The sequence below is a fragment of the Mesoplodon bidens genome (genome assembly GCF_964165515.1).
Source record: "Mesoplodon bidens genome assembly, chromosome: 15".
NCBI classification, from domain to species: domain Eukaryota; kingdom Metazoa; phylum Chordata; class Mammalia; order Artiodactyla; family Ziphiidae; genus Mesoplodon; species Mesoplodon bidens.
In genome coordinates, this window is record NC_138171.1 from 37,365,215 (window position 1) to 37,384,258 (window position 19,044).

The following is a 19,044-nucleotide window of genomic DNA, read 5'->3' on the forward strand; positions in this document are numbered from 1 at the left end:
AGGAAAGAGTATTGCTGAGACAAGTCTGGCCACGAGTTGGTAGTTGATGGAACAACATGAAAGGTATATGGTGGGGTTCACTGTACCAGTCTCCATCCTTCTGTATATGTTTTACATTTTCCATAATAAAAAGTTTAAAAAGCAAAAAAAAACGAACCACCTTACTGGGTCTAGTTGCTTCCACTATGCCCATGTTCAATGCATTCAGCCTCAACATACTGTAAAAACGTAAATGACGACATGTCAGTTCCCTGCTTAAAATCTTCCGCTGGCTTCCTTTGGACTTGGAGTAATACCCAGACTCCTCCCCCTGGCCCGTGGGCCGCAGTCGTAATGATCCTTGCCTATTGCTCCAACCTCACCTCATGACTCTGTCCCGGTCAAAAGTTACTTCCTGAGAGTAGCCTTTGCTGCCCACCCTTAGTCTTTATCACTAAGTCGCCCTGTGTCATTTGCTTTATGATCAGGTCTTTTCTTGTTCATTAGTTTGTCTCTTCCCGCCATGAGGTAAGCAGGGACCTTGTCTGTCCAGGCACCACTGTGTCTCCAGCACCTGTAACAGAGCCTGGGGTCCATTATGGGTGCTCAGCAAATATTTCTTGCAATAATAAATAAAATGATTAATGAGGAGGAGGAATAGCCAAGAACCAACCCTTCCTTTAGTGAGATTGTACCTTTTCCTGCACAATAATAACCCTAAGTTATACCAACCCCTCAAAAATGCCAGAACCATTGTATTTGATTCCTGCCTAGACTTCCAGAGAACTGAGGTTGAAGGAGATGGGTTACAACTGGATTAGAATGTATCATATAGATAGACTAAACATTAGAGTTGTCCTTTTCTTCCCATTGTTTCTCTTTTTATTTATTGAAATAGAGTTGACGTACACTGTTACATTAGTTTCAGGTATACTACATAGTGATTTGACATTTGCATACATCACGAAATAATCATCACAATAAGTCTAATGATTATCTGTCTCCATACAAAGTTATTACAATACCACTGACCATATTCCTTATGCTGTATATTATATCCTTGTGACTTATTTATTTTATAACTGGAGGTTTGTACCTCTTAATCCCCTTCACATATTTCACCCCCCCCCCAACCTCCCCTCCACTCTGTCAACTACCTGTTTATTCTCTGCATCTGTGAGTCTCTTTCATGTTATTTTGTTTTGTTCTTTAGATTCCACATTTAGGTGAGATCATATGGTATTTGTCTTTCTATGACTTACATCACTTTTCAAAATACCTTCTAGATCCAACCATGTTGTTGCACATGGCAAGATTTTTCATTTTTTTTAATAGCTGAGTAGTATGTTTTTAGTTAGTGATTTATCAGAGGAACATAAGATAAGCCCTACTCCCATTTAGGCATTTGGACCATAAAGTATCATTCATTTCCAGTAGAGGGTCCCAGTGAGAAAGCATAAAAGCCATTGGGATAGATGGATGAACGAGAGGATGGAGAAATTAGAGCAGAGACAAGGGTGAAATTGAGGACTGGGTAAGCTATGGATAACCTGGACAGTGAGTCCTGGACCACAGAGCAAAGGGATTAGGTCGACAGGAGACCGTTTTCAGGTCCCTGCTCAAAGCAAAGGCCACTTTCCCCACAGGTTAGGGTGCTGGAGCTAGAAAACGAACTGCAAAAGGAGCGTCAAAAACTGGGAGAGCTTCGGAAAAAGCATTACGAGCTCGCTGGTGTCGCCGAGGGCTGGGAGGAAGGTGAGCCAAGGACTGGCACAGCCCCCAGGGAGGGAGGTGGGGGGATGCTGTGTGATGAGGGCCTCCCCCTCCCATACAGCGGAACCAGGAACTTCTCCCTCCTCCCTTCTATTCACAGGGCATCTTTTTTCTCCAGTGGTGAATAACCCGTAAGCCCCAAACTGGGGTACATTGTGGTGAATAGAAAGCTTTTGTGGTCATCTTTCAAGACCTGAATGTTGACCAGTGGACTGAATGGTCACTCACTCACACCATTGCCTTCCAGACCCAGTTAGCCTGCTTTTTCTCCCCAGGAGTTTAGTTTCAGGCCAGCATCAAGTTGAGTAGTGAACGAATGAATAGTGGTCAGTGAAGGTCCAGCAGACAGGGCAAGTGAATTCCAAGCTTCTGGCTGCCTAGAGCCAGCTATGGGTAGCAATGGCGAGAGATAGAAAGGGTCAGGAGCTAGAAACAGTGTGGAGTGGAGTAAGGCTCACCCCGTCAGCCCAGGGACTCTTGGTCGCCCGGAGTCTGTGCGGGCTGCTTCTCTGAACATCCAAAGTGGCCAACTTGATCACAACCAAGATCGTGATTCTCACCGGGCTCACTGACTCTGGGAGCCCGCCACAGATGCCGCCCAGTCATTCCTAGATACTTGACCCAGGGAATAGGTGGTTATGATTATGTATTTTAGAGCCCAACCTGGCGGCCGTTTCTGTTGGCTAGATGAATGTGTGCGTGCACCAAACACTGTGAAACATAAGTGACTATTGTCTTTTAGGAACAGAAGCATCACCACCTACGCTGCAAGAAGCGATCACCGAGAAAGAATAGAGTCACACCGACGTCCCACAGGTCAGAGTGTAAATCCTTGTTGCCCATCTGTGTGTGTGTGTGATTCCCCCAGTCATGGGCCAGACCCTGGGAGTGCGTGCCACGCCCATCATCCAGTGCTGAGGACCTGCCCGGCCTTCCAAAGACTCCCTCCACAGCCCATGATCTGTGTTCTTTCACTCCTCCCCCACCGCCAAGAAGAGGGGAGCCCAGGGCCACCCCGACAGAGGGGACCTCCCTCCTGGTCCTGCCTGTTTTACCCCCAAACAGTTGGTGTCCTTGTTGGGGGGTGGGGTGAGAGGCTTGTTGCTACTGCTGTTGAGCTGGAGAGCGAAGATCTTACACGTTTTCTTTTCTGTTTTCTTCTTAGCCTTTTCCGTTTCATCATTTGCACAAACTTGTGAACACCGGGGGACTGGTGGATTCCAAACCGTGACCCGACCCTGAGGCTGCACGGAGTCGGAAGAAGAGCAGGAGTGTCCTGGCAGTGCCAGGCAATGCCCCCCTCTTTTGGCAGTTCCATGGATTCCCACTGCTTCTTATGGTGGTCGGGTCTTTTTTTCCCCAAGTTTCACTCACATAGCCAACACTCCCAGGGGATCGCCTCTGAAGCCCTGAGCTATTGGGGGCCCCTAACCACAGCAGCTCACAGCAATGGTGCTGCCTAGGCTTTGCCACGGTGCTCCCCGCCGGCCCCCCGAGCCAAGTGTCCTGCTGAGCGAGTGTGGGTCGGCCGAGGCCACTCCCCGGGGTCGGGTGGAAGGAGAGCGAGTGCCTTGCCTTCTAAAGCTGGAGTCCAGCCGAAAGCCTCTGCCCACCTTCACAAGTGAGGGGCAACAGAGAGAGGGAGATGAAGGGTGCACACAGCCCAGGTCTTCAGGAGACCACCTTTCTTGGAAACTCCTTGTGATCGGGCTGAAAAGCCTTATCCCATGCTTGAACCCAGCCAGTGAGAGTAGCCACACTTCCTCCCCCCGGAAGGAATCTTCCATGGCCCCTCAGTTGACACCTCCCTTCATACCCAGGCAGGGCCCTAAGGCGGAACACGTGAGGGGTTTCCAATCCCTTTCTCCAAATGTCTGCCTTGGCATCCTCTTGAATCTCAAGAAGATAGTTCCATGTTCTACCTAATGGACAGACCCAGAAGATCAGGCCAACTTGTTCCCAGCAGGAAAGACCCTGGGCTTGGTTTGGTACCTTGAATATTATGACTAATCTCCATTAGCAGCAGTGCTGGCAGCAACCAGGATTTCAGGTGTGACTATGGCTAGGCTTGCGTTGCTGCCTGAGTACATCCGTCTTCAAGAATCGGAAACAAGACCTAGAGGCCATCCCGATCTGTCGTTGCCGGTTTGGATCTTGAAGGAAGAAGGTTCCTCAGAGCATCTGGGTCAGGGAAAACAAGAGAGGGGGACCACTGGCTCTGACCCCTTCCAACCACACATCCCGGGCCCTGTCTGCCTTGCGGACAGGATGAGGACAGAAGGAGCTTGAACCATGTCCTGGAGGTGGGCAGCCCGCCAGCACTTCTTCACCTCCAGATGGACCCCGGCATTTAAGTGACCTTCCCATCTTGGACAAACAATGTCTTCCTTCCTTTATCTGTAGCAATTCATAGGTAGTAGCCAACAAGCACTTCCCAGGACCTGTCCCCAAGGACCATTGCTGAGTGTTGCTACGTGACAGGTTGTGAGACTCCCGTTTGATCACTGTGAATCAACTCTCTCTCCTTCCCAAGCCCCCACCGCCAACTCCCTTTCTCTGCATTTTCTAACTAGGGCACTCAAAAAACTGCATCCCATTAGCTCAGATTATGAGACTCAGATGTGTGATCTCCATACTGGGCTAATGAGATAGCAGCAGTAAAAATTGACCGGTCTTATGTTTACTGCTGCTTTGTGCTCAACTATTTTTCCACCCAAGCCTCAGAAGGAATGATGTGTAGCATCCCTGGCCCAGCTGTGCCTGTTCAGCCAATTGATGTGTTCTCAGCATGGGTCAACACTTCCAAAGGTGGCTGGTCCTCACTTCCAGAATCTCAGCCATTCAGACTATTGTGCTCCAAATTACCGATGGGGGGAAAATCTAGTATATGGGACCAGATTAGGATTCCCTGAGTAACACTCCCTCTAAAAAGCCATAGTAATTTTTAAAACCTTCATGGGCTTCTCCGGAGTAATTAAACAGTTAAGAAAGCACTTAAACAGGAACACAGGCTAATTCAGTCTCACATGAGGAAATATATGTCAGACTTAGTATAATTACTTTTATAATCGCTTGACTTAGAAGCTAGTCCATTCTCTAGCCCAAATCAAAATGTCGTACCTTGGCTACTCTAAAAATGAGTGTGTTATCCTGGGTGTGAAATGCCTTGGTTAAAACAGGAATCACATCCTCAGGCTAAAAATGAACCTCACAGCCTTTTAAATTACTCACTGAGCATCATTCGTGACTTGAGTCTCATGGGTCAGTGTAAATGGGTCAGAGCAAGGCAGGACAACAGTGAAGTGATGGCTTAGGGTTGACGAGAGGCCGAAATACAGCCATATCCATTATTTTAATGGTGTAGCACAGTGTCTCATATCTCTAGAGTAAGGATATGAGTGTACATAATAAGGGAAAAAAATTGAAGGAAAGACCTACCTTTGTGGGGTATTTATATCTGAGCACAGAGTTTAAATGAGACTCGAATTTAGATTGTTTGCTGATTCTGCTGCCCACAGCAGGATCCCTAGGATCCTACCTGAATTTGAGTCCCTGACCCAGTGGCTGGAAGAACCATTGTCCAGAGAATCCTTTCTTGGAAGTGTCTGAGCTGCCAAGGCAGACAGCAGGGTTTACAACGGGTACCACGGGGATCATAAGCGCATGTCTCCAGTCCGGTTGGTTTGCTTCGGCCTCTCACTGAGGAGCTGGTTTTGGGCTTGCACCTGGGTGGTGCCTGCTTCTTGGCCAGCTCCTTAGTCTAGAGGGATCTCCTGGCTCCACTTACCTTGGTCTTTACCAAGTGGTGATGTACTTGCTACCTTCTACCACCTTTCTGCGTCTCTGGAAATCTTTTCTGCCAGTGAAAGCCTTCAGTCCTGGCACTGGCCTTCCAACCAGACTGGCTTTGCCCTCTCTCCGCCATCCTCGGACCTCCAGAGACCGCGCTGCCTGTTGCATAGAAAACCACCACCTCGGGCCTGCCAGCCGTCAACACAGCATACCGGGCCAGCTGTCTACTGCTCACATCTCCCAGGTCCAGACCAAATACAGGATTAGCAACCCACAGTGGCAACTTGGCCTCTCACCCCAGGAGCCAAAGCAGCATGAAACAATTGGTCAAACATCGTTGGGTCCGATTCTGAGAGTAGGTGATTTCCAGACATGTCTTTCAGGTGACCCTCAACTACCTCAGGTTTGAAGGCCCTAAATTAGGCTGATTACTACTCAAAGGGGCAAACTGAGGGGGTTCAGATAAATCTTGGTGATGACGCAATTGTCTCAAACTTATAACAAACTTTCACGTTTAGGTTTTCAGGGATGGGATTGGGTTTTTTCTTCTGTTTTTAACCTTTTCCCCAATTTTCCATTAGAATAGTTCCTATAAATGAATTTCATTTTTCACTGAGTGCCTACCTTCCCAGGGCAGGTAGCCACTGGTTTTGTTTCCTTCCAACAGTACTTTTATTATGGTATTAAGACTTTTCTTTGTATAATACATTGCATCTGTGTTTTCAATTTTTCAATAAATATTTCAACCTGGCAATGGAGAGGAGTGGTGATAACTGACCAATCAAAGTGGTTTTGAGGTCTGGGGTTTCAGTGAAAAGTCTACATTTATATCCCAAGGTTCACTGAATCCACTTAGCTCTGCACCTCTGGGAATATGTCTTAAAAACAAGACATTTTCTGAAGCGTAAAACGATTGCATTTCCTTTGCTACTTTAAAAGAAAGAAACATTAGTTTGCACCCCTTAGCACTTTTCCATCCTCCGTACCCTCTCTTGTCCTTGGGAGTGATCAAACAGACAGTGTCTAAGTGTTCAATATAGTACTGTAATTTATCTAGAAGGCCAGGTCACTGCATGAAATCTGGGGTCTTGAACTATGGATATTCCCTTCTCCACCCTAAAGATGTAAAAATAACCTGCCATCTTAAAAATGCATGGGGCGAATTCTGCTCAGGGCCAGAAGCTGCCAATCATAAGGGGATTCAGAGCAAGCCAGTCACAGCTACCAGAGGATTTGCAGAAGGAGCTGACGGACTGGGGCCGGCTGCATGGTGACTTTCCCTGGCAGGATCATCTGTAACCTAATGCTGCCAGTGTGTTAAGCCAAGGGGACCTGCAAGGGAGGAAGGGAGATGGGGAAGGCCTGGGGTTGGCAAGCAGGAGAATTGCCCAAATGACTCACAAAGGACAGAGAGAATGAAGCAAGCCATCGGTAGAGTCTATAACTAAGGAGGTCAAATAATCAGGAAAACTGAAGGAAAATAGTGTTGAAAGTGCCCAGTGGGGAAGATGATCTTGATAAATACAGAAAATGGGAAACACTTGCCTACAGCTGTGTTTTTCTCCTCTCTCTAGCAGGATACAAAGGTGAGCCTGCTCCATTTGAAGCCCCACAGATAGAATGGATGGTTCTTGGTCACAGCCCTCTTGCATGTCACTCCTGGAGCTTGAGTGTGAAACTGAGAGGTCCAGAAAGGCAAGCAGAGGACCACCTGGAACAAACAGGGGCCCCAAGCTTTGAACTGTCTTCTCCCGAAACCTGCACGTGACATTGACCAGATGCCCCAGAGGCTCTGGTACTTACCCGCTTAGGGGTCTTCCCGGGGCCCTGTGGCCAGGCCCCAGTTCTAAGAGGGCAGCCTGGGTGGCTGGTCACTCTGGCCAGTGGAGTATTTCTTACGGGGAATCGTGAGATCAGGCCACCAGAATGTTTTGTGGCTAACAAGCCATACAGAAGGAAGGAGGGGGAGTTAGGGTTTATACAGACAGGAGCCAAACTTGTTTGGGACCTAGGGGTGGCCCTGGCAAAATGAAAATGAACAAAGGATTGAAATGGGAGGGTAGCCTAGAAGAAATTGAAGCCAAGGGCATATAGCCAAAATATCGTATATACCACACTGTTGTGACTTAAAGCCAGTGAGCTTTAATCTTGCTCACCATGGTTGTACTCAGCCTCTAACACATTACCCAATGTACGTTTAAACATTTTGGAGTGAATGAACTCTTTTTACACCACATTCTTACTTATACACATATTTTACGCATCCGTTCATTGCGCAGGCTCTGAAATTTCCAATGAAGCCTTTCCGTTCCCTGTCCTTACATTAGCATATTCATTAGTCGTTGTTAAGTGTCTACTCTACCAGGCACTGGGAACAGGGTGGAGAGCAAAAATAGATGCGGTCCCGCCCTTCTGGAGCTTACAGGCTATGGGAGGAGACAAATAGGATAATCAAATAATCACAGTAACAAGTGTGTAACAACTGGAGGAAGTGCAGTAAAGGAACAGGACAGAGTTCTCTGAGAGCATGTAAGGATGCCACTGGGGTAGGGTACAAAGGGAATTTCGTTTTTACCTGGACTGTTTTGATGGGGTTCAGGACGTGCTACCCCCAAATATAGCACTTTGGCCTGTGGAATATTTGAAACTGAAGGAGATTGAGAATGGCATATGGAGGAGGGACTTTCTGACCTTCCTCTGAAGCAGATCATGTGAGAGGTGCCTTCCTTGTACCCAGAGGAAAGGAACCTCCTTATCTCCACGTGAGGGATGCCGAGAGGAATCTGAGCAGCCCTCGCTGTTTCCCCAGTTCCCTACACTCAGCTCATGTCCTTTCCTCCTCTCCCATTTTCCCTTAATTCTCTGCTCTTCATCCAATCGAGCATAAAAACACTCAGGTGTGACTGCCTCTTTAGGTCTTCATTCCCTTATGAAGGCTCCCACATCACATAGAACTTACATCAAAGACATTTGCGTGCTTTTCTCTTGTTAGTCTTTTGTTACAAGGGCCCCAGCTGCGAACATAGAAGGGTAAAGGGAAATGACCTTTTCCCTCTGTTATAGTTTCTGGCAACCACAGAGGGATGGCTGGGACACCTCATTGGCTCTGCGGCCTGTAGACAGGATCCTGGGAAAACTAATCAAAACCAGTGAAAGGTAAGACTGTACTACCAAAGTCAGCTCTCCCGGATCTCCATCTGTAGGGCCCAGTTGAGAGAGGAAGGTAAAAAATATCTCCTTGTCCCTTCCTTTTCAAATTCAGATTAGCACGAGAGAAACATTTGTCAAAATTAATTCTTTGGATTGTGGGACTTCCCTGGTGGTCCAGTGGTTAAGACTCTACACTCCCAATGCAGGGGGCCCGGGTTCGATTACTGGTCAGGGAACTAGATCCCACATGCATGCCCCAACTAAGAAGTCCACATGCCGCAACTAAAGATCCCATGGGCCGCAACGAAGATCCCATGTGCCACAACTAAGACCAGGCACAGCCAAAATAAATAAATAAATAAATATTTTTAAAAAATTATTTGGATTGTGACTCTGGTTAAATTTGGTTTGGGGGGCCCATTGGTTATTGATCTTGCTCTCTTGTTTGTCAACTCCTGCTTTCCTGTTTGTCTTGGGGTTTTTTGTTTTTTTTTTTTTGCAGTATGCGGGCCTCTCACTGTTGTGGCCTCTCCCGTTGTGGAGCATAGGCTCTGGACGCGCAGGCTCAGCGGCCATGGCTCACGGGCCCAGCCGCTCCGCGGCATGTGGGATCTTCCCGGACTGGGGCACGAACCCGTGTCCCCTGCATCAGCAGGCAGACTCTCAACCACTGTGCCACCACGGAAGCCCCCTGTTTGTCTTGTTTTGTGTCCTGGGGGCTTGTCTTGGCTTTCCTCCTGGCAAAGCATGAAAATTGTCAGTTCTTGCCTGTGCAGGAGGCCAACCAGCAGGTAGGATCCCCAAGAATATGGCTGCACAGAAATCTGGGCTGCACCTCATTTGCAGCTAACATCCTACCAATTGTTCCCAGCTCTCTGGGGGAAACAATGATCTTTCTTCCTTTCTTTTGGCTCTCTTTGGGAGTGGCTCCAGATCATAGGAGGACTGCATACTTGCACCCTCTGTGCGGAGGCCTCTTGTGTCCTCTGTTAAGTCATAAACAGCTTTTACTGGTTTGGGTTTTGAGTCAGTTGGCATAGGTATGACTTTGGTTTTAAAAAAGAAAAAAAGGAGGGGGTAGTCAACACTGCCAGGAATATTTGTTGTTTATCTCAGCTGATAATAAGATATTTGAAAGAATTTTTTTTGAGGGGAGTTCCCTGGTGGTTTGGTGGTTAGGACTCGGTGATTTCATTGCCATGGCCTGGGGTCAATCCCTGGTTGGGGAACTAAGATTCCTGCAAGCTGCGCCAAAAAAAAAATTTTTTTTTTAACGAGCTCTGTTGTCAGCAGTTGGCTTAATTGGAAGCTGATATTCAGACCCTGATAGGAGCTATTTTTTAAGGCGTCTCTTGTTTGTGTGGTCCTGCTGCTCCATGGGAACTTCTGTCAGCTGAAATCCCCTTCTCGAGCCCCTGCCAACTGTATGGTGCACCAGACCTGTCGTCCTCCTTTTTTTTTTTTAATGTTTTATTTATTTAATTTAATTTATTTATTTGTGGCTGCATTAGGTCTTCGTTGCTGTGCGCGGGCTTTCTTCTAGTTGTGGCAAGTGGGGGCTGCTCTTCGTTGGGGTGTGTGGGTTTCTCATCGCAGTGGCTTCTCCTGTTGTGGAGCACCGGCTCTACCCGCACAGGCTTCAGTAGTTGTGGCTCGCAGGCTCTAGAGCACAGGCTCAGTAGTTGTGGCACACGGGCTTAGTTGCTCCGCGGCATGTGGGATCTTCCCAGACCAGGGCTTGAACCAGTGTCCCGTGCATTGGCAGGCGGATTCTTAACCATGGCGCCACCAGGGAAGCCCTGTCTTCCTCCTTCTTGTTGACATGATGCTGCTGAGGATAATTGGCTCGTCATTGGATTCTTTGGGAAACATAAGATCTCCCCAAACTGGCCCCTCTTCAACCTCTCCCTTGCCATTGCTTCTGCTTCTTTTTTCCCTGTGCCTTCTTTGATCTTCCATCACTTCCCTTGAGTCCTCTGCTGTGACTCCCTTCAAGCCCCTGGCTCCTCCATCCTTCCGTCCACCTCTGCCAGACCTTGTTATACACCAGCCCCTCAGCCACTTGAACTTCAGGCCCCTGCTCTCAAGGGACTGAGGGTCCCCCAGAAGCAACTACCTGAGGCTGAAAAGGAAAAAGGCTAATGCAAAAAGGCTGAATATTTTATCCACTCAGATGAGCTTTGGAGACATCCAGACAGCCGCTAGATGTCTCCTCAGTCACTCACCTAAAGCGTAGTTCTCAGCCTCCATGAGATTACCTATCAGGTCAAGTGAAAATCCTAGAAACTTGCTGCACAAATATTGATAAAAAGAATTAGCCCTCATATTGAGTAGGTAACCTCAACTTGTCCCATTTGCCAGAAACACAATTTGGTTAAAAATATAAAGTAGGGGGCTTCTCTGGTGGCGCAGTAGTTGAGAGTCCACCTACTGATGCAGGGGACATGGGTTCGTGCCCCGGTCCAGGAAGATCCCACGTGCCGTGGAGCGGCTGGGCCCATGAGCCATGGCCGTTGAGCCTGCGCGTCCGGAGCCTGTGCTCCGCAACGGGAGAGGCCACAACAGTGAGAGGCCCACATACCGCAAAAAAAAAAAAATATATATATATATATATATATATATATAAAGTAGGTATAGGAACTTCCATGGTGGTCCAGTGGTTAAGAATCCACCTTCCAATTCAGGGAACGTGGGTTCGATCCTTGGAACTAAGATCCCACATGCTGCGGGGTAACTAAGCCCATGCACTCTAGAGCCTGCGCACCACAACTAGAGAGAAGCCTGTGCGTCACAACAAAGATCCTGCGTGCCGCAACTAAGACCCAACTCAACCAAATAAATAAGTATTTAAAAATATATATATAAAGTAGGTATAAACCAGTGAGTTTGTATTACTAAGTTTTACTGACTCATGCTTAAAATTATAAAATGAAAGCTCTAGATCACTGCATTTGTCTATATGTATGTGTATGTCTATGCCTGTATATTATGTGTAGGTGATATTTTTCTACCTTTGGATGGTATTACCAAATTAGTTATAAAATCCATTAAAGAAGTTCTATCTGAATTGGCTTAGAGATAAATGAGTGAGAAATATAGAAACTAACCCAATTTTTTTTTAAGTTCACATGATCTGGGATAAATATTTGGTAAATAAAGCTAGTCTTAAAATTGTTGGCAAAATAAAAACGGGCATGTCTTTGGAGTTGTTAGCATTAAATATAATGCAGACATACATTTTTTTCCCACCTAGGTTTATACTAAGTCAAACAAGCTTAAGTTATCTCTACTAGATACTTAAGATTATAAAACTATAAATCCAACCTAAGAACAAAATTCACAATAGAAATGAATTGCTTGATGTGTCAAGCATGGCAATTTAAAAAAATTATGTTTAACTTTGAAGGCTCTTTGCTTCTGTGATATTTTTGATACGTGCCTGATTTGTCAACGAGAAAAATAACTTGAGATGATGTCTAGCTTTGTTTATTGTCTCATGACATTTTCACAAGCAAGTCAAGCATTGCTAATTCAAAAGTGTTAAGAACAAGAGAATTAAATAGACATGAATGAAAAAAGTTTATAAATAAACTTTTCAACAATAATTTCGTTTTCTAATATGTCTACTTAAAAATAGGTTCAAAAACCTTTTGACAACTTGAAACCTTAAAGCTGTTCTAAGTTAAATGATATTCAATGAATATCTAGATCATTTCCAAATAAGGTAAAATACTGAAACATTAATTGCTGACCATAAGTTTATTTATTTGGGGCTTCTTAAATTCTACAGAGACAAAAGATATTCGGGTTTATTAGTGAACATGAATTTTGCCACATGGAAAATTGTACTGTGACAACAAGATCCTACTGTATAGCACAAGGAACTATCTTCAGTATCCTGTAATAAACCATAATGGAAAAGAATAGGAAAAAGAATATGTATATATACGTATAACTGAATCACTTTGCTGTACACCAGAAACTAAGACAACATTGTAAATCAACTATACTTCAATTTTTAAAAATTGAAAATTGTACTATAAGGAAGCATATACCCATAAAAAATTATGAGACAGTATATTTGTAAAATGTATTAATCTTCTACAGAATGATAGTACGTGGCAGACAGTTCACAATTGCTTACTTCCTAGTGTTCACAGAAAACTAAAGATTATTAATGGGTAAAAATTATAATCAACATATGTAAATGAAACTACTAGAAACCATAAGGATGAAGTGAAACAGCTATATATGCCAAACATGCAAAGTATGAAGGACATATTTTTGTTAAGGGAAAAAGAGAAATTCTGTCCTAAAATAGAAAGACTGGTTGTTCTAGAATGAGATGGAGGAAAAGAGTAGGACAAAACCTAAATGGATTTTTTTTTTAATTGTTGAAGGTTTGTGGAAAAGGAATCTTGGAAAAGGAATCTTATTTTGTGTGGTCAAAGCTGGCTAAGATTGGACAGATTTATTTATAAGGTTTCTTTTTTTTTAATTAGCTTTAGTGTTAATTGTACACTGATACACACCTAAAATTTGGTTTTCTGTCTCCGTTAAAATGACAAAGATTTCTTAGATTATTGGTCCGTTCTTAATAAGAAATTGTAAAAAAAAAAAAAAAAAGAGAGAAAAAAAAGAAAAAAGATTTATCTTTTAAGTAATCTGCCTGGGAAACCAGATTTTGTGTTTTGTAATTATTTTCTGTGCTTCATGTTGTCTTTATCAGGTCTTTGATTGAGTCTTCTCAGTATCAAAAGAGCTAAGTTTTGTTCACACCCATGTGACCTTCTGTATTTGCCTTTAAAATCTTTTATTGTCACTTTGGTTAAATAGATGACTAAGGGACTTCCCTGGTGGTGCAGTGGTTAAGAATCCGCCTGCCAATGCAGGGGACACAGGTTTGAGCCCTGGTCCAGGAAGATCCCACATGCCATGGAGCAACTAAGCCCGTGTGCCACGACTACTGAGCCTGCGCTCTAGAGCCCGTGAGCCACACCTACTGAAGCCCGTGCACCTAGAGCCTGTGCTCTGCAACAAGAGAAGCCACCTCAATGAGAAGGCTCGTGCACAGCAACGAAGAGCCAATGCAGCCAAAAGTAAATAAATTTATATACATATAAAAAAATACAGATGCAAAGTAGATGTAGGTGAGATCACTTACCAAAAGTAGAGTGGGATGGAGTGGAAAGTTTGTGGCAGAGTATAGGAAGTTTGGGGGAAATGTAGTTAATATGACAGCAAGGTCACAAGAATGGATAGAAGAACTTCCAGTCTACAATAGGAAGGAGCACAAAGCTGTGAGAAAGCACACATTTGTGGAAGAGTGAGAGCAACGTTCTTTGCTTTTCACCAGCCATGTTTGGTATCTCTGCAGCCAGACTGGAGAAAGCACACAGCCTGGTTTAGCGAGGGATGGAAACTGGCAAAAAGGCAAAGTGAAAAATCACTGAGGTGAGAGTTGAAATAATTGGTCATAATATCCAAGCTCTTTGGGGACAGAAGAGAAGCCCAGAATGCTGCTGGTTAGAGCAAGAGAGCCCTACAGGCTGGATTAAGGATGAAAGTGTATTTGAAGTAGAACTGGAGGAATGTGAACTATTCTTAATAAAATGAAGGCGCGAGAGGAGTGACAGAATCAGAGTTTGAAGGAATTTCAGAGTTTGAAAGCCACCAAAGGGGCTTTTCTTTAACCCTCAGACTAGTAGAACAGGTATTAGCTGTTCAGTTTGGGCTAGATCTTGTAATAGAATTATTGTATGGAGGAAATCCTCTTACCAATTGTTTAAATAAGTGCCGGTTCTAAATGCACCGTTTTCCAGGCAGTCTTTATAATGATCTGCGTAGCTTACAAAGAACAGAACAAAATCCAGCCAACCAACCATGGGGAATCTCCAGCCGTGTGTGGGTGCTCTTCCTAGGGGGGAGGGGGGTTGTCCCAGAAAAACCTTGCACCTGCAAAGGGCAGAGCAGAGAGGAGATTAGGGCTCTTAAAGAGCCACAGCCTTGGAGGAACTCACTACCGTAGGGAGCGTGGGTTACTGGGACTGAGTAGATGCCCCCTCCTGTAGAAAAGAGTCACTGAGTAGGATTCCCCCGGTCTGCAAGGTGGTGATGCAACGATCCTCACCAAGCGCTCTTCACGCCTCCACCTAAGACTCTGCCCGCCCACTGCGGGCAGAGAGTGGACTACCCCGTTGCCTGGCAACCGGATGCGTCTCGCGCCTCAGGCGGGAGTCGCCCACAGTGACGTGAGATGCGCGCAGAGCATGCTGGGACCACGCGGTTTCGGGCTGCCTCTGGGCGGTCAGGTCCCGGAGGCCGGGGGCAGGTCTTCGCGGCCCGGACTGGCGCACGTCGGGCCCTTGCGGGCCGCAGCCACCTGGTCTGGCCTGTTGCGGGAGCCATGGCCCTGCCGTCACCTGGAGGTGCGCAGTCGGGTAAGCCCCTTACACTCCCTCAGGCCGCCTAGGCCCTGCACGTCTCCCGGGCTCCCCTCTGAGCTGGTCACCCGTGGCTTCCGACTCCGACGAGGTGGTGGACGCAGAGCCATGTGTGTGTGTGTGAAGCACGTCAGATTTACAAGGCAGTTCAGCACGTAGTAGGTGCACAGCATTTGTTGCTTAGTGATCGCCCCAGCCGTTCTTTCTTGGTCTTCGTCACTGGTTTCTATGTTCCCGCCCTCGTGGGTCCCAAGGTGCTGCTCCTGGAAGACATTCAGCCTTCTGTGCCTGCTGCTCCTTCCCTGATATCTGCTCCTCAGCTCGGCAACATGTCTCTGTTCAGGGTTCTGTTCTTGGCCCTCTTTTAACAGATGATGGTCTCCTGTAACATCTCCTCAATTACCAGGGTGATTTAGATGGTTCCTTAAGCGCTCTCAACTAACAGGACTTCTAAGCTCTAGGGCTGCATTTTATCTGTCTGTAAGGCAGCTTTTTGTGCCTTTTTTCATACCTCAGACTCCTTCTAAAATCTGAAGTCACAATGTTCACTTTCTGTCCCAATCCCCCACCTCTTGTGTGTTCACTAAACTCACCACAGTCACTAAAGCACGAGACTGTCAGATTTTACTCTTAACCACCCTTGTAGCCCCATCATTCTGTGAGGTGCCAGGTCCTATACAGCTGTCTCCATCGTTCTGTTCTTTGCATTCTTACTGCTCTCCCACAGGTACCCCAGGCTGTTTGGTTTCTTAATTTAGTCTTCTTTCTGCTTCTCAGGCTGGATAATTTCAAAGGACCTCTCTTCAAGTCTTCTGGGCTTTTATTTCTCAAATCTGTTGGTGAACCCCTCTAGTGAATTTTTCATTTCAGTTAGTGTACTTTTCAGTCCAGAATTTTTGGTTGTTTCCTTTCTATAATTTTTTTGTAGATATTCTCATTTTGTTCATCTTTTATGTTCTTGATTTCCTTTAGTTTCTTTTTCCATGGTTTCCTAAGCTCATTGAGCATGTTTAAGATGGTCGATTTAAAGTTTTTGTTTAGGGACTTGCCTGGTGGCACAGTGGTTAAGAATCCGCCTGCCAATGCAGGGGACATGGGTGCGAGCCCTGGTCTGGGAAGATCCCACATGCCACGGAGCAACTGAGCCTGTGTGCCACAACTACTGAGCCTGCGCTCTGGAGCCTGAGAGCCACAACTACTACTACTGAGCCCATGTGCCACAACTACTGAAGCCCACACACCTAGACCCCGTGCTACACAAGAGAAGCCAACCCAGTGAGAAGCCCGCGCACCGCAACAAATCGTAGCCCCCGCTCGCCGCAACTAGAGAAAGCCCGTGCACAGCAACGAAGGCCCAATGCAGCCAAAAAAAAAATAAATAAACTTATATTAAAATAAATAAATAAATAAAGTAAAGTTTTTGTTTAGTTAGTCCATTGTCTAGGCTTCCTTAGGGATGGTTTCTGTCAAATTGTTTTTTTCCTTCGAATGGTCCATACTTTTCTGTTTCTTTGTTTTAAAATTTTTTGTTGAGAACTGTACATTCTAAGTGTTATAATGTGGTAACTCTCAAAATGTGATTCTTACTCATTAGGGATTGCTAGTTTTTGCTTGTTGAGTGTTGGAGCTGTTACTTTTACAAACTGTTTTTGCGAAGTGTGTATTCCTTGTTTTTCTGTGGTAAGTGAAGTTTCTGTTCCATTTTCTCTGCAGTTAGTCAGTGACCTGACATAGATTTCCTTAAATGTTTGACTCTAAATAGGGAGGTAGGAGAGGGGTATTCTGTCTTTTTAAATCTGATAGATGCTCCCGGGAAAGCCAAAGCTGCCAGTAGGGTCAAATCCAAAGTAAGCATCTGTGCTGATCTGATCCTCAGGGATCCATCAGACTGATCAAACTGTGAAACTGCAAACTTTTTTTTTTTTTTTTTTTTTTGGCCCCGCAGCACGGCATGTAGGATCTTAGTTCCCTGATCAGGGGTGGAACCGGCAGCGCCCCCTGCAGTGGGAGCGCGGAGTCTTAACCACTGGATCACCAGGGAGGTCCCTGTAAGCCCAAACTTTTGGAGGACAATGTTTCCACCATCTACTCTGGCATCAGCCAGCTTCTTCAGGAATGCAGGCTGCTATCCATACAGCTGCAGCACGTCTGAGGAATGAGGGATATTGACTAGTTTGCACATGTTGCTCACTTGTGAAAGATCAGCAACCTTTCCCTTCATTGTTATAAGGACTCCTCTGGTTGTTAAAAGTGACTCCTCTGGTCATGTTCCAAGTTAAAATGACTCCTCTGGTCATGTTCCAAGTTCCAAAATAGTTGATTTCAATCTTTCTTTGTAGCTCAATGATTGCTTTGGTGAAGGGACAAACCCCTAGTTCCTACTCTGCCATTTTGTGTGACATCACTGAGTCATATTTTTAAAAATACATGTTCTGATAATCTCTGTTTTCTTAATTGGTCTGTTTAGATGATTTAATATAATTTTTGATTGGTTAGGATTTAAGTCTGCCATTTTACTTACTTTCTGTTTATTCCCTCTGTTTTTTTGTGCCTCCTTTTCCCTTTTCTTGCCTTCTTATGGGATACTTGAACATATTTTTAAAAATATAGCTCTCTTTGTATAGGTTTTCAGTGGTTGCTGTTGAGATTACATTACACACACTTATGATAGGTTACTAGTATCAACCTTTTACCAGCTCAAGTGAATGTAGAAACTTCACCACCTTTAGGTCCCTTTTTTCTTCCTTTACGACATTATTGTCTTAAATTTTACCTCTACATACATTGAGAACCACATGAGACAATGTTGTAATTTTGCTTTCATCCATCAAACATAACTTTAAAAATTCAAGAGATTATATCCACACAGATATTTACCCTAAAAATTGCTTTTTTTCACTTCTGATGTTTCAAGCTGCTGTTATGTTCTTTTCATTTGGAGAACTTTTCCTTTATCACTTCTTTCAGAGCAGATCTGATAGTGGCAAATCTCTTCATTTCCTTCATCTCTTAATATCTTTATTTCACCTTCATTCCTGAAAGATATTTTCACTGGATACAGAATTATGGTTGTCATTCTTTTCTTTCAGCACTTTAAAAATATTTTGCCACTTTCTTCTCTCCTCCATGGTTTCTGATGGGGAATCTGTAGTTTTTCAAATTGTTCCTTCTCTGTAGGTAATACTTTGTTTCTCTCCAGCTGCTTTCAAAACTTTTCCTTTATTTTTAATTTTCAGACATTTGATTATGATGTATCTGGGTGTTGATTTATTTGAGTTTATTCTTTTAGGGTTTTCTCAGATTTTTGAATTGGTAGGTTTATGTCTTTTGCCAAATTTGGGAAGTTTTCAGCCATTATTTCTTCAAATATTTTTTGTGCACTGCACTCCTTTTCCTCTCCTTCTGGGCCTCCAGTAACATGAGTGTTAGATCTTTTGTTATTGTCCCATAGGTACTTATTCTTTTTTTTTTCTGTTTTGTCTCTTTTGTTCAGATTGGATCATTTCTACTGATACATCTTTAGGTTCACTGATTCTTTCCTCTTAAATCTCCATTTTGCTATTGAGTCCATCCAGTGAATTTTTTACTTATTTTAATTTTTCGTTCTGAAATTTCCATCTGGGCTGTTAGATATTTTTCTTTGATGAGACTTTGTATCTTTCAATATGTTTCAAGAGCGTTCATAATTATTTCTTGGAATATTTTTATGACAGCTGCTCTAAAATCCTTGTTCAATAATTCCACTATCTTTTTCACCTTGCAGTTGGCATTTGTTGATTGTCTTTTCTCATTTGAGTTGTTTTTCTTGGTTCTTAGTATGAGGAGTAATTTTTTATTTTATCATGGACATTTTGAATATTATGAGGCTCTAGTTTTTATGTAAATCTTCTATTTTAGCAGGAAGTCA

General features: G+C 44.5%; 1 protein-coding gene across 4 annotated transcripts in view; it reads left to right on the top strand.

Annotated features, from left to right (window-relative positions):
* HIP1 (huntingtin interacting protein 1) overlaps positions 1-19,044 on the top strand; it is a 407,412-nt gene that overhangs the window by 151,952 nt on the left and 236,416 nt on the right. For 2 of the 4 annotated variants that reach the window (XM_081257579.1, XM_081257582.1), the window contains exons 30-32: positions 1,626-1,734; positions 2,495-2,568; positions 2,918-6,298. The exons of 1 other annotated variant lie outside the window; for it this stretch is intronic. In XM_081257579.1, the coding sequence (XP_081113705.1) occupies positions 1,626-1,734; positions 2,495-2,547 (162 nt within the window). In that variant the 3' untranslated portion in view covers positions 2,548-2,568; positions 2,918-6,298. Of the gene's footprint in view, positions 1-1,625; positions 1,735-2,494; positions 2,569-2,917; positions 6,299-19,044 lie in introns of those variants that run through there. One more of the 4 variants, XM_081257581.1, reaches the window with a different exon arrangement.